The sequence below is a fragment of the Capra hircus genome, chromosome 15, assembly GCF_001704415.2.
Source record: "Capra hircus breed San Clemente chromosome 15, ASM170441v1, whole genome shotgun sequence".
NCBI classification, from domain to species: Eukaryota; Metazoa; Chordata; class Mammalia; order Artiodactyla; family Bovidae; genus Capra; species Capra hircus.
The window spans coordinates 31959951-31983166 of record NC_030822.1 but is presented as its reverse complement, the minus strand read 5'-3'; the positions used below and the strand labels follow the sequence as shown (position 1 = coordinate 31983166).

The 23216-nt window shown below is 51.1% G+C and overlaps 3 protein-coding genes across 4 annotated transcripts; 2 read left to right on the top strand and 1 right to left on the bottom strand.

Annotated features, from left to right (window-relative positions):
• Positions 3582–10210, top strand: LOC102177821 (neuronal acetylcholine receptor subunit alpha-10). The gene is made up of 4 exons (XM_018059423.1): positions 3582–5090; positions 6055–6200; positions 6725–6879; positions 7515–10210. Exons 1-4 carry the CDS (start codon positions 5009–5011, stop codon positions 8254–8256), a joined length of 1125 nt encoding a protein of 374 aa, XP_017914912.1. The 5' UTR covers positions 3582–5008; the 3' UTR covers positions 8257–10210.
• Positions 8897–10210, top strand: LOC108637670 (neuronal acetylcholine receptor subunit alpha-10-like). The gene has a single exon (XM_018059426.1). It carries the CDS (start codon positions 9238–9240, stop codon positions 9682–9684), a length of 447 nt encoding a protein of 148 aa, XP_017914915.1. The 5' UTR covers positions 8897–9237; the 3' UTR covers positions 9685–10210.
• Positions 10724–21901, bottom strand: ART1 (ADP-ribosyltransferase 1). 2 transcript variants are annotated; one of them, XM_018059425.1, is made up of 6 exons: positions 21834–21875; positions 14982–15079; positions 14741–14852; positions 13505–14282; positions 12554–12595; positions 10724–11102 (listed from the first exon to the last, which is right to left on the bottom strand). In XM_018059425.1, exons 3-6 carry the CDS (start codon positions 14801–14803, stop codon positions 11005–11007), a joined length of 981 nt encoding a protein of 326 aa, XP_017914914.1. In that variant the 5' UTR covers positions 14804–14852; positions 14982–15079; positions 21834–21875; the 3' UTR covers positions 10724–11004. The 2 variants fall into 2 exon arrangements, with proteins under 2 accessions (XP_017914914.1, XP_017914913.1); XM_018059424.1 differs by lacking the exon at positions 14982–15079 and having other exon boundaries at positions 21834–21901.

Here is a 23216-nt window from a genome sequence, read left to right as displayed (position 1 = left end):
CACCCCAATGGGATTTCTATGGGAGATCATTATTTCATCAATACAAAAGCATTCCTACCATAAATTTTTATAAATATAATACCATTGTCATACCTAACACAAGAATAATTCCTGAATATTAATATCCTAATTTTCAAATTTCCCCAGTTGTCTCAGAAGTAAAATTTTATTACAGTTGATTTGATTGAATCAGGATCTAAACAGGGCCCACATTTGGTTGATAAATTCTCTCTCTTTTTAAAATGCCCTTTATTTGATGCAGTACCTGAGATGTTTGTCCTTTAGTGTAGAGGCCTGGGGCCTCTAGATTTGACTGACTGTGCCTCTAACTCCCTTACTTGCTACGTGCCACTGGTTAGATCTAGAGACTTGATTAGACTCACATTCTTTCTCACTAGTAGCGCTGTTTTTCATCACTTGGGAAGACACTGTCTCGCTGTCCCACTTTTAGTGATGTTAAGGTTGTTGATTCAGTTGTTACCAGCCTCATTTATCCTTTATAAAGTTTCCATCAAGCTTCCACCTAAGAATCATGCCAAAATTCATTATGGCACAGTCCTTATCTTTTTATATATGATTCAGTATTTTCAAAAGTGAAAGTGGCTCAGTCGTGTCTGACTCTTTGCGAACCCATGGACTATACAGGAATGGAATCCTCCAGGCCAGAATACTGGACTGGGTTGCCTTTCCCTTCTCCAGGGTGTCTTGCCAACCCAGGGATCAAACCCAGGTCTCCCACATTGCAGGTGCATTCTTTACCACAAGGTAAGCCCAAGAATACTGGATAGGGTAGCCTATCCCTTCTCCAGGGGATCTTCGAACCAGGGTCTCCTGCATTGCAGGTGGATTATTTACCAACTGAGCTATCAGGGAAGCCCTGTATTTTCAAAATAGAGGCTTACATCACTTATTGTTCAGGTGTTTTTTCTTTTTTTTTCATAATGGCTTTTAAAAAATTACCAATTTTTATAATTATTTTTTCAAACTAACATTTTCACCCCAAAACACTATATACAAGAAATATTTCAACTTTTTTTTTCAGGTAAACATACCAATTTTTCTATAACTGATTCAATCAATTTATGCAGGTGCTATTTCCAAGTGTTTTGAAGCACTCTTGAATTTAGCCTTTATTTTGCTCTAAAGGCATTCTGCTGCCAAATGTTATTTTTAAGTGTAACTTGAGTGTAACACAACCTTGTGCCCCCAAAAGGTTGAAGAAGTGCTGCTGAAAATGGTACATCTTTCGCCTCACATCCAACCCTGCACCATCTCCACTCACTCTTGTGTCATGCTGTCCACCTTTGCTTTTGTCTTGTTCGTTCTGGCCCTACCAGGGATCAAACCCGCGCCCCTTGCACTGGAAACAAGGAGTCCTAAACACTGGACCCCCAGGGAACTCTCACTGTCTTTCCCCTTTGGCAAGTACAATAACCCTGGGTTTTATTAATTATGTTCAAACATTTTATAAATTATGAGAAAATTCACTTGGTGTGCCGTTGTTAATTTTAACACATACAGATTTGTATAACCACCCCACAATCAGGATACAAAATGTTTCATTACCCCCAAAATCTCCCTTTTCCTATCTCTTTACAGTGACCCTCTTCCTATCCCTTATTCCTGGCAACCTGATCTCCTTCACTATAGTTTTGTTTTTATACAACGTAATGTAAATGGACTCATACAATACCTGAGTTTTTGTTCCCAATTTCTTTCACTTAGTATAATGTTTTCAGGGTTCTTCTGTATTATGTTGGTGTTGTTTAGTCTCTGTCATGTCCAACTCTTTTGTCACCCCATGGACTTTAGCCAACCAGGCTCCTCCTCTGTCCATGGTATTTCCCAGGCAAGAAAGAAAACGAGTGGGTTGCCATTTCCTTCTCCAGGGGATCTTCCCAACCCAGGGATCACACCTGAGTCTCCTTCACAGGCAGGTGGATTCTTACCACTGAGCCACCAGGGAATCCCCATCTGATAGCATAGATCAGTACTTAATCCCTTTTTCAAAAAAATTTTTTATGAAGGTTTTATTTTTTTTAGAGCAGTTTTGGATTCACAGCAAAATTGAGTGGAAAGTACAGAGATTTCCCACAAACCCCTTGCCCCAGCACATGTATAGTTTCCCCCAGTAGCATTTTGTTGCATCTGATGAACCTACATTGATACATCTTCATTAGTCAAAGTGCATAGTTTACTTTACATGTGATGATGCTTAGTGTTGTCAGTTCTATGGGTTTAGACAAATGTATAAAGACATGTATCCATCATTATGGTATAGAGAGTGTTTACCATACAGAGAGTATAGAGTCTTTTCACTGCCCTAAAAACTCTGTTTTCCGTTGAGTCTTCTCCCATAGACTCCTGAAACTCCTGCCAACTACTGAACTTCCTATTCTCGTCATAGTTTTGCCTTTTTCAGAATGTCATATAGTTCGAATCATACAAGACGTAGCTCTTTCAAACAGGCTTCTTTCACTTATTAACATGCACTTAAGGTTCCTCCATGTCTCTTCATAGCTTAATAGCTCATTTCTTCTTAGCAACGAATACTAAATATTCCATTGCTTGGCTCTACCAGTTTTTTACCCACTCACTCACTGAAGAACATTTTGTTTGTTTATGGGTTTGGCAGTTATGAATGGAGCTGCTACAACCACGCATGAACTCTGTGTGACCATGGACGTTGTTGCTTCTCTAGGCATTGGGCTCCTGGGTCGTACGGCTGAGCATGTGCCTAACATTCCAAACAACTGCCAGACCATTTCCCAGTGTGGCTGTGCCACTGTTGCATTCTCACACCCATATATGGAAGTTGCAGTAGCTTCGCAACCTCTCCAGCAATTGGCATGGTTAACGTTTTTATTTTAGCCATTCTAAGAAATATGGAGTATCTCACTGATATTTTAATTTGAATGTTTCTAATATATAATTACGTTCACCACTTTTCATGCGTTTATTGGCAGTTCTTTTCTTTGTTTAAATGCCCAAATTCCTTTGCCCAGTTTTTTTTCTTTTGTGTGTCTTCTTGTGTTGTTTTTAAATTTTTGGCTCGTTTTAAAATTTGATATGGTTTATTATTGTTCAGTTTTGAGAAATTTTTATAGGTTCTGGATACAAGTCCTTTGTTGACTATGTGATCTGTAAATATTTTCTTCCAATCTCTAGCTTCTCTTTTCATTTTCTTAATAGTGTTACAACCCCTGCCTTTTAATTAGTGTATTTAGGCCATTTACTTTAATGTAAATATTGGTAAGTTGACTTTAAGTTTGTGAAGTGGAAGTCACTCAGTCGTGTCCGACTCTTTGCGATCCCATGGACCCCACGGAATTCTCTAGGCCAGAATACTGGAGTGGGTAGCCAGCCTTTCCCTTCTCCAGGGGATCTTCCCAACCCGGGGATCGAACCCAGGTCTCCTACATTGCAGGAGGATTCTTTACCAGCAGAGCCACAAGGGAAGCCCAGGAATACTAGAGTGGGGAGCCTATCCCTTCTCCAGGCTGATCTTTCCCAGGAATCGAACTGGGGTCTCCTGCATTGCAGGTGGATTCTTAACCAACTGAGCTATCAGGGAAGCCGACTTTAACACTTTATTATTTGTTTTCTGTTTGTTTCCTGATTTTGACTCCTCTCTTTCTCCTCGCATCTCTCATTTCTTTAGTGCTGGGTCTCCCCCATGCTTTCTAGTTTCTCTTTCTGAGACTCCAATTAAATATATATTTAACACATTCTTTCAGATTCCTTCCTGTTTCCTAAACTCATTTTCTTTTTGTCTCCCTGTGATGTATTTTGGTAATTTCTTCATCTGTCTCTGAATTCATTAATTGCCTCTTCATCTGTGTCTAATACATTAATTTTAATAAATTAATAAAAATTAAATTAAATATATATTTAATTGGAGTCTCAGATAGAGAAACTAGAAAGAATGGGGAGAGAAATCTACCTGCTCATTCTTGAATACTGCTCATTCTTAATAGTCCACTTGCTCTTTCATTTATCAATCCTCATTTCTTAAATCATATTACACATACTTCTGTGTTATTTTTAAAGTCACTCAGTGGTGCCTGACTTTGTGACCTCATGGACTGTAGCCCACCAGTCTCCTCTGTCCATGCGATTTGATCCCTGGCCAGGGAATGAGATTTGACATGCCACACAACTAAGAAAGATCTTGCATGCCTCAACTAAGACTTGGGTGCACTCAGATAAAAAAGTAAATATTTTTTTTAAAAAGAACTCAGCAAAGATGACAGAGCTGTAGGGACAGTTGCCATCCATAGGCCCTGTCCCCTCACACCTCTAAGCCCAAGTCTCCTGCAGATTCTGACCCTGGAATCGCCAGTCCCCCAAGCTGGGCCTGAGCTAAGCCTGAGTGCTACCTTACAGAATTTGAATAATTCAGGTCCCAGTGACCTGAGGTGTCAGTTTCAGTTGCTCTGTTCCCATGGACACCGGTGTCCCAACTCTGTAATTAAGCTAATGAAAGGAAAAGGGGGCCGGGCCTGCTGTCCTGTGCCTCGGAGGGACAGAGTCCCGGCCCCGGTACTGCTGAGAATGCACCAGGCTCACCCAGCGTCAGGTGAGGGGAAGGCCTTAAGGAAGTCCAGGGGGCTGAAACAGGCAGGAGAAAAGAAGAGAAAGTGGAAAGAGGAAGACCAGGGTCAGGGCGGCAGAGACCAAGAAAGAGTTACAGAGGGACGGAGAGCAAGACATAGACGGTTTAGGGGGCAGAGAACAGGGCAGAGGCCAGGAGAGGCAGAGGCCAGCAGAGAAGGAGAAACAGCAGACGCCGAGGCCTAAGTACTTAAATTCCAGGGCCGGTACAATAGGAGGGTGAGGTCGCTGGAAGGGCCGCAGGGCTCCCTGGAGGCTAACAGAGATCCCCATCTTCCTTCTGACTTCCAGGGATTGTCCACGCCACGCTTGCCAGCAGGGCCTGGCGCTGCCACAGGTCAAGCCAGGAGGCTCACTCCCAGAGATCTGCCCCTCCTCTGGCTGTGGCAAGGCCATGGGCCCCGGGAGCCACCACCTCAGCCTCGGCCTCTCTGTCTCCAGCCTGGGCCTCCTGCTCCTGCTCCCACTCCTGCCAGGTATGAAGCTCAGTAGACCGGTCCTGGCTTCTCTGGGCATTGCTGTTCTTCCCATCCTCCCCAAATCTCTCTCCACATGCTCTCTCTTCATTCCTGCGCTGGGAAAAAGCTCCATTTGGCGAGTTTGGAAGAGTGGGAGCTGAAGAGGGCAAGATGGGGCTTGCCTAGCTGGGGTGGGAGCAGTTGAGGGGGGTGCTCCCAGGGATAGGGAGGGAAAAGCCAGGCAGACCAGATCGTGAAGGATGAGTTGGGGCTTTATCTAGCAGGCCCGGGGAGCCATGGCTCAGACAGGAAACAATCTGCCTGCAATGCAGGAGACCCAGGTTCCAGCCCTGGGTCGGGAAGACAGATCCCCTGGAGAAGGGAATGGCAACCCACTCCAGTATTCTTGCCTGGAGAATCCCATGGACAGAGGAGCCTGGCAGGCTAAAAAGTTCACAGGGTCGCAAAGAGTTGGACAAGACTGAGCAACTAACACTTTCACTTTCTTTCAAGCAGCTACTGATCTAGCTGAATTTGTCTCTTTAAAAGCTTGATATCTCAGGAGCTTCCCTAGTGGTCCAGTGGTTAAGACAGCGCTTCCAATGCAGGGGCCATGGGTTTGATCCCTGGTCGGGAACTAACATTCCCCCATGCTATGTGGCGCCTGGGACTCTTGTGGTCTAATGGGGCCCCTCCAGCATCTGTGGCCGGGCAAGCAGAATCCAGGTCCTTAGGAAGGGGCAGGTGAAGAAGAAACTCATCAGCCTTGCTTCGGGAGACAGTAACTATTCACACTACAACCTCATTGCATCTGTCCCCGGAGGCAGGCAGGGAAGAACTAGAGACGGAGAGCAGGGACAGTTAGACAGCTGTGAGACAGAGAAGGCACTGACAGGGCCTCAGTCTTGTGGAGAGTAGAGGGTGTGAGCCGAGGCCCCTGCTCCACGGCCTCCGTGGACACCCCTTCTTACTGGTCCTCCAGAGTGCTTGGGAGCCGAGGGCAGGCTGGCACACAAGTTGTTCCGAGACCTCTTTGCCAACTACACCAGTGCCCTGAGACCTGTGGCAGACACAGACCAGGCCCTCAATGTAACCCTGGAGGTGACACTGTCCCAGATCATCGATATGGTGCGTTGCTCTACAATCACAGGGTGTGCTGGAAGGGTGGGAGGAGGAAGGAACGGGGGACGAGGAACTTCCCCAGCAGTTCAGTGGTTAAAACTCCAAGCTTCCACTGCAGCAGAGCGTGGATTCTGTCTCTGGTCAGAAAACTAAGATCCTGCATGCTGCGTGGTGAGGTTAGGAAACAAAAAGGAATGGGGGGTGGGAGACTAGGATTGCTCTCCAAACAATTCTTTCCTGGAAACATTAATATAACAGCTACCAAGTGCTGGCTATTAACCAGTGGGTATCCACAATGTGCCAAATACTTGCACACTCGAGTTCGTGACTAGCATGTAACTGCTGATGAAACTCAGGCCCAAAGGAGAAGGGCCTGCCAAGGTCACACAGCAAGACTGTGGGGACTGGACTGTGTGGGCAAGTCAGGTCTGGGGGTGCTGACCAGAGCTCTGCAGTTGAGTGTGCACACACAAAGGAGGGTATGCACAGACATGTGTCCACATCTAAGCCTGCCCTCTGCCCCCAATTAGGATGAGCGGAATCAGGTGCTGACCCTGTACCTGTGGATCCGACAGGAGTGGACAGACGCCTACCTACGATGGGACCCTGACACCTATGGTGGTCTGGATGCCATCCGCATCCCCAGCAGTCTCGTGTGGAGGCCGGACATCGTACTCTACAACAAGTACTGCCTGCCTGGGTCCCTCCCCTCCACCCAAGAGATGCCCTTGGCTCTGAGGATGCACTTATTTCCCCATCCCCCACACCAAACCTGACTCTAGGGTGCCCCGTAAGCTTTGCCCTGGGAGCCTTCGAAACTGCCAGGAAGGTGTCGGCAGTGGTGGCTGTGTGGTGCAGTAGGGCTTCCTGACACCACAGCTCATGGCAACGACCTACTGGAGGGACCTCACAGTCCCTTGATAGCAACCCCAAGCCAACCCAGGCTGAATGTCTCCCAGGAACCCACTGTGTGGTTCAGGACTAGTTCTATATCCCTCGCAGCCAGGGTTCTGGGGCAAACGTACCTCTGTATCTCACATTTCACCCTTCCGGGCCGAGTCCGTACATTTTCCCCAGGGCCCCTCCAGGCACTTTGCAGATGGCACCCAAGAAAAGTTACCATGCACCCCACATCCCCTTTAGGGCTAGACCTGTCTCCTTCTGGGCCCTGAAGGCCGTGGCCCGATTAGGCCTCCAAAGACACAGAGGGCCCTCTATGAGTCCCCCAGAGGGTTGGAGTTGCACCCCCTCCAAGGATCAGCCCCGACATCCAACCCCGCGGCACCTCAGGGAGCCCCCAACCCCAACCCCTGCCCACAGGGCGGACGCACAGGCCCCAGCCTCAGCCAGCACCAACGTGGTCCTGCGGCACGACGGCGCCGTGCGCTGGGACGCGCCGGCCATCACGCGCAGCTCCTGCCGCGTGGACGTGTCGGCCTTCCCGTTCGACGCGCAGAGCTGCGGCCTGACCTTCGGCTCGTGGACACACGGCGGGCACCAGCTGGACGTTCGGCCGCGAGGCGCCGCCGCCAGCCTGGCCGACTTCGTGGAGAACGTGGAGTGGCGCGTGCTGGGCATGCCAGCCCGGCGGCGCGTGCTCACCTATGGCTGCTGCTCCGAGCCCTACCCGGACGTGACCTTCACACTGCTGCTGCGCCGCCGCGCCGCCGCCTACGTGTGCAACCTGCTGCTGCCCTGCGTGCTCATCTCGCTGCTGGCGCCGCTCGCCTTCCACCTGCCCGCGGACTCGGGCGAGAAGGTGTCGCTGGGCGTCACCGTGCTGCTGGCGCTCACCGTCTTCCAGCTGATCCTGGCCGAGAGCATGCCACCGGCAGAGAGCGTGCCGCTCATCGGTGGGCTCCGAGGGCCCCAGGGTTGCCAGGGAGGGGCTTGCGGGGAGGTTGCCCCCCACCCCGGGGGCTGGCGCATGAGGCCCTCCGCAGGTGCGGGGGCCGTAGCCAGACTGGCCTGGGTCAACCGAGGGGCCCCGCCGAGCATCTTGGTGGTCCTGCGTCGTTCTGAGATGGAGGGGGAAGAGATAGGCCCCTTCCAGCGAAAATAGCCCTCCCCTCACTTGTAGGGGAGGAGGAAGGAGTTGGTCTTTTTTGGTTTTTTAATTTCATTTATTTATGTCTGTGCTAGGTCTTCACTGGTGCATGAGGGCTTTCTCTAGTTGTGGAGAGTGGAGGCCCCTCTTTGTTGCGGGCCTGGAGCACGCAGATTTCAGTAGTTCTGGCACACGGGCTTAGTTGCTCGGCAAAATGTGGAATCTTCCTGGACCAGGGATGGAACCCCTGTTCTCTTCATTTGCTGGTGGATTCTTATCCATTTGTGCCACCTGGGAAGTCCAGGAGTTGGTCTTTACTCAAGGACTTGTTGAAGGATGATCCACATTCCCCAGTATTAGAATAATAGGCAAAACGTCTGAAGTACTCACTGCATGCCAGGCATGCTCTTGAACGCTTGACATTTATTAACTCTGGGGAGCAGCACCACAGACCTGTGTGCATGCGTGCTAAGTCACTTCAGTCGTGTCCGACTCTGTGTGACTGTAGCCTGCCAGACTCCTCTCTCCATGAGACTCTCCAGGCAAGAATACTGGAGTGGGTTGCCATGGCATCCTCCTGGAAATCTTCCCAACCTGGGATCGAACTGGAGTCTCTTATGTCTCCAGCATTGGCAGGGGGTTCTTTACCACTAGCGCTACCTGGGAATCCACCAGGAAGGTTCTATTGTAACTTGCCCAGGTCATGGTGGTTCTATTTAAGAGTGTGACTTTCAGGGGACTGTGGGTAAGTCCAGGCTTTAGCAGTGAGGGCGGCAACCAGGGAGCAGGAAGCTTCTGAGAACCAGATGTGGGGATGTGGGAGGGGAGATGTTGGCCCTTCCCTCCTTCCCACTTTCTTCCGTCTATGTTGAGGGTCCTGAGAGCCTGGTGGGGGATGAGCTCATTCCTCCTGTGTTCAGCAGCTAGGGAGCTCTGGAGCCTGAGCTCTTGTCTGGGGCCTCAGCTCCGTTTCTCTCTTTTGCAGGAAAGTACTACATGGCCACCATGACCATGGTCACCTTCTCCACGGCGCTCACCATCCTGATCATGAACCTGCATTACTGTGGCCCCAGTGCCCGCCCTGTGCCAGCCTGGGCTCGGGCCCTCCTGCTCGGACGCCTGGCACGGGGCCTGTGTGTGCGGGAACGAGGGGAGCCCTGTGGGCAGTCTAGACCACCTGAGTCATCCCCCAGTCCCCAGCCTCCTGACAGAGGCACTGGCCCCCCAGCAGGTCCCTGCCATGAGCCCCGGTGTCTGTGCCGTCAGGAAGCCCTACTGCGTCACGTGGCCACCATCGCCAGCGCCTTCCACAGCCACCGGGCTGCCCAGCGCCGCCATGAGGACTGGAAGCGCCTGGCCCGGGTCATGGACCGTTTCTTCCTGGGCATCTTCTTCTCCATGGCTCTGGTCATGAGCCTTCTGGTGCTGGTGCGGGCCCTGTGAGTCCCGGGGGTCTGCTGCAGCCACAGCAGCTCCAGATGGGGATGGATCAGCCAGGCCAGGTGGTGGTCGACCCTCAGGCCACCCAGCGTCTCTCCACTGGGCCTAGGAGCCTGGGACATCCTCTCTTCAGCACTACTCACTTCACGGGCCAGGAATATTCATCATCTCCATACTCTAACCTCCAAGGGAAATCAGAGCCTGGTGCTCCCCTGATTCCTGCAGAGGAGGAACTCTGAGAAGGGTCAAGATCAAAGTGCAGTTTGGGAGGGACAGAACTGGACTTCGGTGCTGAGTTTAGGCACTTTGAGTGGGGAGCGTGCAGGCATGACACCACTGCCCCATTTCCTGTCTTCTCTCCCTTCCTCTGTGGCTGCTGTTACAGAGACTTGGTCTAGCCTGACCCTGTCTAGGGGCTCAGAGAAGGTGACTGGAGATTCAGGGTTCCTGGTCCACTCTCCACAGCAGGAGGCCACATAAGCACTTCGACCCAAAGCTCCAACTCATAATAAAGTAATGTGTGCCTCGCATCTCCTCCGTGACCTGTCTCACCCTTAGGCTCTTGGTGGTGCAAGTTGGAAATCCAGCCTCTTAGGGACCTGAGGACCCATGAATCGGAGTGGAAATTACATCTTTGCTGATAAGAAAATGATTGGCACTTGATTGAGATCCCTAAAGGTCTCTCTGCTGTTTCCCTGCTCTCTCCTCTCTGGATTTAGGTTCAGTCCATCCACGTTCTCACTGTGTGAGCGTCACACAGTGGCATCCAGAGAGCTTGACAGTGCCGAAGGTGGGGGCAGGACAAAGACCAGCCATTCACAAGGTGTTTGATCCTTTCTGACTTCCACGTGTTTTCTGGTTCCACCTGTGTACCTTGGACACAGTCCCTGCCCTCAGAAGCTCATAGTTGGAGATGGGAGGCCAGAGGCAGTGCCCCTAACCTAGCAAGGAGGAGAGGTCAGAGAAGGCTTCCTGCAAGAGCGAAGAGCTGTCCAGGTGCACATGGGAGGCATTTGAGTAACATCAGTGAATACCACGGCCAAGTACTTTTCTCCCCAACTACTATAATCTATCTCCAGCTGAGTGATTACCTGTCCTGCAGTCCCCCACCTCTCTTCAGCATCTGACTCCTAGACCCCTGAGAGAGGCTCAGTCCCCACATTTTCTTCTTCCTGCTATCAGGCCCGGCAACCACCAGAGAAGGTCCCAGAGTTTCCTGCGGATGGAGTTACCCCAGATCTTGGCCATACTCAGAGCACGCGTGTGGCTGACATCCTCGTGTTGGGCAGAGGCTACAGGCAGAGCTGTTCAGTGGCTCATGGATTAGAGGAGGCCCAGACGCTCTGGAAAGACTTCCCCAACAAGGAACCAGAGCAGCAGTAGAAGGGACCAGACTGCAGAAAGAGGGCTCTGACCCACGGCTGCAGGGAAAACAGAGGCAGAGAGATTCAGGGACAAAGTGAGGAAGAATTTTGGGAGAAAGGCAGACAGAGATGAAGAGATAAGGAGAGTCCCTGTTCCCTTTCCAGAGGTCATTAAGTTTATGCCCCAGCCGCCTGTTGACACAACTGAGGCACTGCAGGGTGGGATGAAGTGGGGTAGAGATCTGAGTGAAATCTGGTGATGCTGATCTTTGCTCCTCTGCCCAGACTCTGGTGGAAGAGGCACTGGTGGAGAGGAGTTGGGGGTGGGGAGGGGGAATCCTAAACTTTCTCAGTGCCTGAAATGACATTATCAGAACTCCAGCCGGGTTGGAAGCTGGAGACTTGGCTGGTCTTGACTCTGCCACAGATGACTCTGTCATCTGGAGCAAGTCACTTCTGTCTCTGGGCCTCACTTGGTTATGTAACAAGGGCAGTATTTCCTGTCCCGCCTCCTTCCAGTTGATTTTTGTGCAGTAAGAATAATGTGAGGCAGGGGCCAGCCTGGTGTGGTGGTTCAGAGTTGGGCTCCAGGGCCAGGCTGTCTGGGCCCCATCCCTTGCTAGGTCTGTGTGTGGGGCTGCTTGCCTCACCTCTCTGTGCCTCTCTCATCCGTGGAACAGGGGTGATGACAGTATCTGCACCATCGGGTCGCAATGAGGACTCGTGTGCCCGGAACCCAGAGTGGTATTGTGTCATGAGAAGGGTGGGAGCAAAGTGGAGGCTGAGGCTCCTTCCTGCCCACTGTTCTGAAAGCCTTGAGGGAGAAGGCAGGACCCCAGGGTTAGGAGCAGCTGTGATTTCTTCCCTGGGAGTGGCCTGTTCCCACCTGGAGAGGTGATGCCTCAGGCAAGCCGTGGCCCAGCAAGTATTAGAGAAGAGAAGAGTTGAGTCATGGCCACAGAGAATCTGGGGACCATCTAGTCCAATATGCTTATGATACAGATAGGGAAACTGAGGTTCAGAGAGGAAGAATTGGTCACAGAGTTGGGGCAGAGCCTGGGTTAAAGCCCAGGTCTCCAGCACCCATGACCTGACCTTGGCCTTGGGAGGCAGTCTGAGGGAGTTCTGAGCACAGTTATAGACAGAGGGCTCCCCAGCGGAAGGAGGAGAAGGCCTGGGGAGGCCTTTGTGGCCCTTCCCACTGTCACCTCAGTGCAGCCTGGAGCTCCCTGGGGTCTGATCAGCGACGTCCTGTGAAGGAGGGGCCGGCCCCAGGCCCGGGTGGAGGGGAGCAGGTGTGTCAGCTCGCCCCCTACCACCCACATATACACCCTGTGGGAAAGGTTAGCAACCCCCACAGGTGTCTGCTTAAGAAAGTCTAGATTTTTTTTTAAATTAAAAGAGGGTTGTTTTTCATTTAAGGGGAATGTTCACCCAGGAGAGGATCCCAGACCCAGAGCAGTCAGCTCATCTCTGAACAGAGTCCTGCCGATGCCTGCAGCCCTTACCTGAGTTATCCAGACGGCAGCGCTGAGACTTGCACTGCTTGTCTGCAGGAAGGAAACAGCAAAGAATCAAAGGCTCCATAGAGCTCAGGACACAAAGGGACCCCAGAGAACCTCCCTGACTAGCTCTCGGAGAAACTGGTGCCTTTTCCCCTCATTCTGCTTCCTTACAGTGGGACCACCCTTGCCTGGGTTTGACTAGACTCACGAGCAGCAGGGCCAGGAAGGCCCCAGCCCTCAAAGCCAGGATGATCTGGGCTCTCCTTCTCCTCCCTTGGCCTGTAACTTTGCCTCCAGGCCACACCCACCGCTCCTTCTCCCCTGTCTTGTCCTAGCCAAGGAGGAGCTAGTTTATGTTCTTTGCCAGTCTTTGTCACCTTCCATCGACATGCGTGCTCATGATGCTGTCCAGGGTGGGATCTGAAGCCACAATGGACCTACTCCCACTTGAGAAGTGGTTGGTGGATCCAGCCAACAGCCTGCCTGGCATCCCTCAACCAGGACCAGCAGCCCACAGCCCCTTCTGACTAAGGACCTGGGCCCATCCTCATGATTACTCCTCTGCCTGGTCCTGGGATGGTGGAGAGGAAAACACCTGAGAACCCAAACTGCCAGAACCCAAACTGGAGCTTAGGGGGATGGCACCCAAATGTTGTCTCACCACCTCACTGTCACCTTGACCCAGTACATGCACAGCCCAGGGTTTCTGCTCAGTCAAAAAAACACAGTCCTCTCGGAAAACATGGTGGGGGCCCACACTCATTTCTGGCAACAGCTTTCATCTGGGAGAAAAGCCTGATCAAGTCTGTTTGGCCCTCACGTGGCCAAAAACCCTCTTCCGTCTCCCAGCAGGCAAGTGGCCAGCTCTGGCTTAGACTGTGTGTGTGGCCCCTGAAAATGGGACGGGGAAGCCCACCTTGTGCACAGCTGCTGGCTGGCACGTGCCGTGCTCACCTTTGATGTACTCGCAGTTGTATGTGCTGCGCTTGCCCACGGCCCGGAGGAAGATGCGGGAGGGGCCCTGGGCTGGCCTGCTGGCGTTGATCACCTGGAAGGTCTCAAAGGGAGGGATCAGCACTTCCTCCTCCCCAGGGAAGAAGGAGTAGCCCTTGATTGGGGCCCCAAGGCAGGTCCAGATGCCAAAGAAGGTGTCTTCCCCAAAGTGCTGGGCCGCAGCATTCTGCAGGGACGCAGAGGCAAAGCCCCCTAGCCTGACGGTGGCCCCAGGCCCCGCCGGCCGGAAGCGCAGGCCCTGCACTCCTCGGAACACCTGGTGGCACTGGGGTGGGCGCTGGCCGCTGCTCAGCAGCTGCAGGGCTTCGGTCAGCAGGAAGTGGAGTGTCTTGAAGGAGAAGTGCTGGAGGTAGTGGGCCCGGGAGCGACCCGCCTCACGCACAGCCGCGTTGAATTCTTTGTGCAAGGGGCTGTTGGCCGTGTAAGCCAGGAGGGCCACCCCGTGCTCTTCTCGGAAGCCCAGGGGGGCGCGCACACGGGTAGGGCTGACCCCCCACTCGGGCCCCCAGGCCTGGCGCTCCCGCCACTGGCTGCTTGCCTGCGCCCAGCCATCAGCGTACACTTTGTTGGCCTGGAACTCTGTGCGGTTGAGTTCCGGGAGAGCAGCCGCCATGGCTGCGGCACAGCCAGCATACTGGTCATCAAAGGAGGCCAGGGCCATGTCTAGGGGCATTTCTCGAGAGAGGAGGTCTCGTCGTATGACGGGGTGGCTCTGGGCCTGCGAGAGGGGGAGCAGCAAGGATTGAGAGGGTAGGCCCCAGGAGAACAGGAGCCCTGCTATCCAGCTCCCCTCCTCCACTGAGCTGAGAGAGATGAAGGGCCCCAAACACACTTGGAGGGGAAGTGAAGTGAAAGTCACTAGTCGTGTCCAGCTCTTTGCAACCCCATGGAGTGTACTGTCCAAGGACTTCTCCAGGCCAGAATACTCGAGGGGGTAGCCTTTGCCTTCTCCAGGCAATCTTTCGAACCCAGGTCTCCCACATTGTAGGCAGATTGTTTACCAGCTGAGCCACAAGGGAAGCCTGGAGGGAAAGGGGATTGGGAACTACCAGCAATAGATGCCCTGAGACTGGGCTCCAGGGCTGTCCCCTCAGACTGAGCCATCCCCAAAGGAAGCATCCAGCAGGGTTCAGAAGGCAGCAGCTGGGGGATGGGGACAGCAGGGGATGACCGTACCTGAAGTGCTTCCATGAGGCCCATGGACACAAGCAGCAGAGACATCATGGCAGGGCTCTGCATGTTGGAGATGACCCTGCTCAAGTCACTCTCTGGGCCTCAGTTTCCTCACCTGGAAAAAGAGAATCTGCACAGTTCAATAAAGAGGAATTGGAACTTCCTGGTGGTCTAGTGGCTAAGACTCCACTCTCCCAATGTAGGGGGCCCTGGCTTGATCCCTGGTCAGGGAACTAGATCCTACCTGCTGCAACTGAGAGTTCATGTGCTGCACCTAGAAAGATCCCACGGGCCACAGTGAAGGTGGAGGACCCTGTGTGCCACGAGTAAGACCAGCGTGGCCTAAATGCATAAACAAACAAACAGAAAAACATGGATTGATACCTGGTCTGGGTCACTTACACTGCTTGGCACAGGGTCACAGCATAGAAATGGAGGCTTAGAAGAGAGAGAGGCCCCTTCTTGCTGGAAGGAACGTAGGAGACTTCCTGGAGGAGGAACATGTGACTAGGGTCTTACGGGATAAAGAGGAGAATAAGGCTTAAGTCAATGGAGGTGGGAGAGAAAATACTGGAGTCTGGAGAGGGAAAGATGGTAGGCGCGGCAGGAATGGGAACAGGAAAGGTACTGGAGGTAGGAACTCTCACGATGTAAAGAGTGAAAGACACTTTTCTAATGTGGGAGGTGCAGGGTAGGAATGTTGGAAAGCTTGGGGTCAGTCCTGAAGGAGCTTGACTCCCACAGTGAGAGGTCCGGGCTTCCCCTCATGGGGACCTGAGGCTGGAACAGGGCAGATCCAGGAGTGGTCAGCTGGTGAGGCCACAGCAGAACCTCAGGGACAGGCTCAGAGCAGGGCTCCAGGAAGGTGTTCCAGCTTTGGGTCAAGATTGGAACAGTTTCCAAGTTGGTGGTGCTTCTTTATTTCTGTTTATTACCAAGTAACGCATGCTCATTGTATATGAATGAATCACAATGCCCAAGGCCCCCATTTCTTCTTCTCCCTCCACGTCCCCTTTGCACTATTACCCAGGCCTGCTGTTTTCCTGGTAATGGGACCCTTCACGACCTTTTTTTGATGTACATACAAATAATATAATATTTAAGTATCATACACACATAGTTTTCTGAGTGCAGCCTAGTTTTGGTTTTCTTACTGTCACTTTTTCAAAAAGAAAAAGGAAACATGCTTACACATGCAGGTTCTACCACATTTTCAAAGGAAACAATGTACCATAAATTTCCTTCCATGTCATATATCATATCTACCTTGTTTGTTTTAATGGCAGCATGGGATTTCATAGTAGAGTTACTCCATAATTTATTTAACCGTTTCCTTATTGACGGTCACTTAGTGTTTTTTCCTCAGTCTTTGATATTACGCGTGATATTGCAGTGATCAGTTGTGTATATAAATCCTTATCTACTTGTCTGCATGTTTTGAAAGGAAAGATAGCAAGGTGATATTTAAAGGATCTGAATAGTGTTCCTTTAGATAGCCACTGCCAAGTTGGCATCCAAAATGTCCCTCTTCACCTCCCACCAACAGTGGACAAAAGTGCCCTTTTCTCCAAGTCTTTGCCAACACTGGCCAATATGAATCTCTTAATTTCCATTTAATTGGTGGGTGCAAATGGTATCTATCTAATTTACCTCTTGGCTCACTAACAGGATGAATCACAAGCCGTGAGGTATGGAAAAATAAATAAATAAAAAATGTTATGATTCATTGTGCTAGTGAGCCAAGAGGTAAATTCCCCAACTTGGGATGGAACCCCGGGCCCTCAGCAGTGAAACTGCAGTGTCCTAACACTGGACTGCCAGGGAACCCCCATAGCTTTATTTTTTAATATTATTAAGTTTTAAGTTTCAAAAAGGTAGTACATTTTCATTTTTCATAGTTTATAGTCCACAAGGCATGCAGTGAAATGTCCTTCTCTCTGATTCCTCAACCCCATCCCCTCTCCCCAAGAGGCACTAGTGTTCCCATTCCCCATCATCCTGGCAGAGATACTCCAGGCGCATATCAGCAGATGCTTAGGTATTTCTGTTTTCCCTCTTTTATCCAAACCATAATATAGTGAGTAGTTTTTTATCTTTGGAGAGCTGATGAAAACGAAAAGTTCTCAGAAGATAGATCTGTGTGCCTTCACACAGACCTTACACAACTCTCAGGGTGGATGCACACCCTCCCTAGTCTTGCTTAGGTGAACCATCCCTGCTCCCTGATCCCCTCTTGGTGGGGCCTAAGTTTTGATAGATCAATGACCCTAGGACATGGGAATGTTCTGTGGCTATAATTTTATGTTTCCCAATCTAAGATCGTATCACTGCCAATTCACAGTTTAAATTGAGGTGTGAGCCTCTCTGGGCAAGGGAGTTAACAGCACGTTTTCATCAAATTGAACATGTTCCAAACTGAACTCCTTATCTTCCCTCCCTCAAAACCTGCTTATTCATTCAACAAAATTCTTTTCAAAACAGTAGTAACTTAATTGATTAGTTTCTGTTTGGCTGTGCTGGGTCTCCATTGCTGCACAGGCTCTTCTCTCCTCGCGGCGAGCGGGGGATGCTCCCGACTTACAGGATGCAGGCTTCTCACTGCAGTGTCTTTCCTTGTGGAGCGCGGGCTCTAGGGCACCAGGGCTTCAGTAGTGGCCGTACCCAGCCTCCAGAGCGCAGGGTCAGTACTTGTGCTGCACGGGCTTAGTCGCCTTGTGCACCATACGATCAGGGATCCAGGATCTTCCCAGATCAGGGATCAAACCCATGTCTTCTGCATTGGCAGGTGGATCCTGTACCACTGAGCCACCAAGGAAGCCTCTCAACAGAAAGTTCTTGAGCATCCTGTAATGCGCCAGGAGCTGAGAATAAAACTGTGATCACAGAGCAGAAACAAAACCCATATCCCTGCTTCTGGAAACTCTTTTAAGGTGGAGATGCAGCTGGAGTGAGGAATTTCAAGTAGCGTGTGATGTATGTTACAAGAAGCCAAAGAGCCTGATGAAGACACATTTGCAGCAGGAGTGGGTTTAAATGCTGGGCTGTCTAGAGGAGACACAGAGAAGATAGAATTGAAAATGGCATCACATGGGGACTAGAGCCTGAGATACGGCTCCCTCGTTCCAGGATAGAATGTGAATGGGCAGAGTATATAGCAGCAAAAAGCTGCATGAACTCTTGTGGCCCTTTGGAATCCACCAAAGGAACCTGAACTTCTATAATAGATCCTCTTCTTATGGAAATTCCAGTCCATGGGTTCACTGGGGGCTTTCCTAACTCTGTACCCTCATGAGGGGAACATTAGCCCCCCGAACTGGTACTCTAATGCCCTGGTCATTGTGATTGGTTCACATTTGGACACACAACCTAAGTGAGACACTCAGAGTCCTTCCTGGGATTTGATATTCTTAATAATAGATGGATTTAATATAAAAGAGTATGCCTGCCACTGCTGATTCATAGTATTGCCTCAGCTCATCTTCAGGTTGAAACACATGTTGCTAAGTAACTTCAGTTGTGTCCCACTCTGTGCGACCCCATAGACGGCAGCCCACCAGGCTCCCCTGTCCCTGGGATTCTCCAGGCAAGAACACTGGAGTGGGTTGCCATTTCCTTCTCCAATGCATGAAAGTGGAAAGTGAAAGTGAAGTCGCTCTGCTGTGTCTGACTCCTAGCGACCCCATGGACTGCAGCCCACCAGGCTCCTCCGTCCATGGGCTTTGCCAGGCAAGAGTACTGGAGTGGGTGTCATCACCTTCTCCCTGAAACACATGAGCAATGAACAATTCTCAAGCGTCTGGCAGCTCCCCACCCCTAGCGCTCCATATATTCCTGTGTCCAAGCCTTTCTGCACCACCCTGGGAGCTTGCTCAGGGCAGCCCCAAAGTGCAGGAGATGTCATGTTCCCAGGAACAACTCTCGCCCAGTGAGGGTGGAAGGTCAGATTCCCTAGTCCACAGAGGGTCCCCAGAGAGACCTAGCTGACCACAGTGGTCACACACTTTTTGCAAGGGCGCTTGTCTCTCTTCTCTGTCTCACTTTGCCACTCCTTTATTTGTACTTCCTGAGATCACCTTACAAATAAGATCACTACACCCAAGTCCTTGCCTCTAGGTCTGCTTTGCAGGGAACCCAAACCAGAGAGAAGGCCTTCTTTTGGGGTCAGAGACCATCAGAACATAGCCCAGAACTGTTCCTCCAGCCTGGGCCCCAGAGGAGCAGATGTGGGCCCAGCCCACAACAAGGAGGCAGCCAGCTGAGGCAGGCTGGCAGCCTGAGGCAGAGCTGCCCATCCAAGCTCACTTTAGCCCATCTACAGTCAACCTGAAGGCCCAGGAGCATGAGAATAAATGTTTGCATGCCACTGAGATTTTGCGGCCCACAGCAAAATGGTCATGCAGCGAAAACAGGAAGCCAACTGCCTCTCTCACTGCCTCTCCATTGCCCTGTCTCTGTCCTTCAGAGACACAGAAATCAAAGATTTCAGAGGCTTAGAATAGGGAAAGAGAATTGTGAAGTCAGACTGAGGACACTGAATCATGTGGCCTAAGGTATTGGTAGTGAGAGTGGACCCTACCTCACTATGTAGAATTTACTGGGCATGGTATCTGATGAGATTTAGGAGATGAGATGGGGAAATCAAGGCTCACACTCAGGTTCCCATGCTCTAAGCTGGAAATAGAGAGTAAAGCAGACTACACTTTGAAATCTCATCTTGCTCATCTCAACACATAGATGATCAATTAAAAATGTACTGAATAAGTGATCCCAGAGTTCAGTTTGTCCTGTGTGAACATAGGACAGTTCAGTTCGTCTGCAGGGGCCAATGTCTGAGAGGGAGCAGAATGGACATCAAGAGGCGTTTGAGGATCACAGGTGTACTGAAGTCAGGGAGAGATGAGGCCCCTGGGGAAAGAAGAAGGGAGCGCTGCGGAGCAAAGAGAGTGGCTTCAAGCCAAAGCACAGGCAGAGTGAGGCCCTTCCTTGGGTTCCCAGAGACTCTTCACGTCTGGCCTTTGGGTACCGAGAAATACCCTGGGATCCTTGTGATGAATTTCTCTCCAGGCTTCATCCAGCCCAAGGTAGTTCCTCTGAATTTTCCATCAGGAAAGAGTCATGTAATCTGCCATCCTTGATACTCATCCAGTCACCCAAGATGGTAAACTGGCTTTCCATTCACTCATCGAACACTGAATTGGTCACCCAGGAGTGCTGTGCACAGAATGAGTTCACCTTCTGTGGTCCTTCTCTTTCCCCATCACCACCACCCCCCCCAACCAAGGATCCGGTCAGCCCCTGGCTCCTCCCTGGTGTCCCTGCCTCTACTGTCGCCCCTGCAATTCCACGCTCCCCTGGAGCAGGGAGCACAATGAGTCTGGAGCACAGCTGATGATGTTCCTCACCTGCTTCGGAACCCTCTGTGCCAAATCTGACTGGGAGAAACATCTCAAAATACAGACATGAAAATTATGAGGGAAGGGATGAGAACACTACAAGAATGAAAAAAAAGGCAATATAACAAAACAAAACTTCCCTCCTAGGCTCAGGACAGAGTGCTGGCATCTGGAGCCCTCTGTGACCTGGCCCTCCCCAACCTCTTCAGCCTCGTGCTCTTCCACCCTTGCTTCACATGGATGGCACAGAACGGAGTCCCAGGTGAGGCGCTGCTGCTTCCCTCCATGTGCTGGGGCTGCCCTTCTCCTGCTACCCACTCTTCCAGGACTAGCTCAGGGGCCACCTCATCCAGGAAGCCCTCCGACTCCTCTGGCCTCCTGAATCACCCTGCGCTTTCCTCTGTCACTGTGCTAATCATACTGTGCTGCCTTCTGAGTCTGCCTCCCCTCCTGGCCTGTGAGTTCCCTGAGGGCAGGACCAGGTATGACCCCCACTCTGTGTCCCCAGGGCTCAGCCCAAGGCCAGGCACACATGAGGCCTCCTGGCATGTTTGCTGAAAGTCTGAGAGGCTTTCTGGGTGTCGCTAATAATGGAGACCCCTGCAGAGCAGGTGGATTGGTGGCCTAGTGACCAGTTCTGGGGCAATGGTGTGGGGGCCAGAGTGGCAGGGAGGGCCTGGGAGGTCAGGAAGCGGAGGCACTGGCAACCCCTTTTCCTCTCCCAGCTGCTGCCCTTCTGTCCTTCCTTCATCCTGCTCAGGGCACCTCTCTTGTCGGTTTCCCCTCATCCAGGCCCATGATGAACATCCCCTACTGGGGGTATTTTCTAGTTTACTTTAGCCTTGTTTTGTGTGAACTCCCTAGAAGTTTCAAAATGGTTTTTGGGCCAAAAGCATTAAAGCTGTGACCTAAACCTGTGCTCAGTTGCTCAGTCCTGTCCAACTCTTCGCAACCTCATAGACTATAGCCTGTCAGGCTTCTCTGTCCATGAAGTTTCCCAGGCAAGAATACTGGAGCTGGTTGCCATTTCCTACTCCGGGGGATGTTCCCAATGCAGGGATTTAACCCGTGACCCAGGTCTCCTGCATTGGCAGAGGGAGTTTCACCACCAGCGCCATCCGGGAAGCCCTACAGGGACTGGGACTCCAAATCCCTCCCTAGAAATCCCCAAGTTTCCCAATGGCCTCAGCCTCTCTTAGTATCTCAGACCTCTTTGTCAAATATGCAATAGTCTGCATGTTGGTGTCTGCCCAAAATTCATAGGCTGGAACCCTGCTGCCTGATGTGATGGTATTAGAAGGTGGGGCCTTTGGGAGATCATTAGTTCATAATTCATGAGCCCTCATGACTTGGGATTGCTGTTCCTATAAAAGACACCCCACAGAGCTCCCTAGCATTTTCAACTTGAGAGGGCCCAGTGGGGAAGTGCTGGCTATGACCAGGAATAGAGCCATCATCTGACCAGGCTAGCACCCTGATCTCAGACTTTCAGCCTCCAGGACTCTTTTATGTATATATTTGTTGTTGATAAGATACCCAGTCTGTGGTATTTTTGTTATAGCAGTCTGAACAGACAAAGATAAAAGGTTTCTTGAACCTTTTCTTAATGATTGCTATAACTCTACCAATAACACCCCAAAGTTTGCATTTCGGAAACAGCTTTCTGTGCCCAGTGCCCAGGAGGAGGGTTGTATGCCCCTTACCTAGACTTTCTCCGGGGCTTGGAAGCTGGTGTTGGTCTCCAGTGACAGCCTCCAGGGGAGGGGGAGGGCAGGTTTCTCTTTTATACCACCCCTTGTACCTTTCCCACACAGCTGCTCAGAAATGTGACACTCTCCCATCTATTTCTGGGTATCTCTTCTAGGCTCAGGAATACTAGCCTCTGCCCAGGGTGCTCTGGGCCAGAGCTCTTCCCATGAAAAAAAGCGAATCCCTGAACCTAGAGAGAAATCAAAGATCCAGGCTGGAACAACTGTCTCCTAATTGGGTTTGCTTCTGCATTCAGCATCCTGGGCCTCAGGGAGTATCTCTGTATTGATCCTCTCAGGTGATGGAGACTCACTTGAGGAATAAGGAGAGATTTCTGGGTAGAGAGTCTGAGTCCCAGCTGCATTGCTCTTGGTCATGTGATCTTAGAGGACTTCCCACTTCACTCTAGACCACTGTTCAATTACTAGATTTGAATCCATCTCTTGGAGTCTTTCTTGGGGTGCCAGGCCTCAGGATAAGTGAAGCAATTCCCCAAAGCCGGAGAATGGAGAGAGGAGAAAACACTGATACCAGCAGATCTGGTCCCGTGTTGTGTCCCTGCAGACCTATTTGTCCAGACAGTATAGTATAGTATCTTTTGTTCCGGCAACTGTCAGTGCTCAGGACCCTCTAGGGGAAGAGGCAGGCAGGATAAATAGATGAGTTGCTGTTTCACAACAATGGAGACCAGCAGAGTGACTCCTGATTTTCTAATCTTGGAGTGCTTTGGGGAAGCCAGTCTAAATTAGAAGGGGATGAAAGAACTTGTCTGGATTTGTTGTGTTTGCCTGAGGAGCAGTCCGGTTTTGGGACTACCTCTCTTCTTCTTCATTTGGTCATGCTTCATGGTTTGTGGGATTTCAGTTCCCTGACCAAGGACTGAACCTGGGCCACAGCAGTGAAAGCCTGAAACCCTGACCACTATGGCACCAGGGAACTCCCTGGGATATGCCTCTTTTCACCTCCTTCCCCACCCTCCCCTAAGCCTGGACACAGTTTATCTTCCTTTTTGATCTACAGGAAGAATTTCTGGAGAAAATGGGATTCTAGGTGAAATTTTTTATTTGTCTAGCAACCTAAGGGGTTGGGGGAACAAAGATAGGACTAAATTAATGAGCCAGAGCAGGACAAGTCCCCGGGGTGAGTTTAACTTTCTGCACCCTTCTCAGACACAGCAGGTGGCACGCACATCTCTTAAATCCTGGATTCTGGACCCTCAGGTCCTTGGCCACTGTGAAAGAGGAACCCTGACCCCCAGAAGCTCATACTGCCAGAAAGCTCTTCCCAGAGCTGCTGACTGATTCCTCACTGGTCCCTTCTGCCTTTACCTCCCAGGG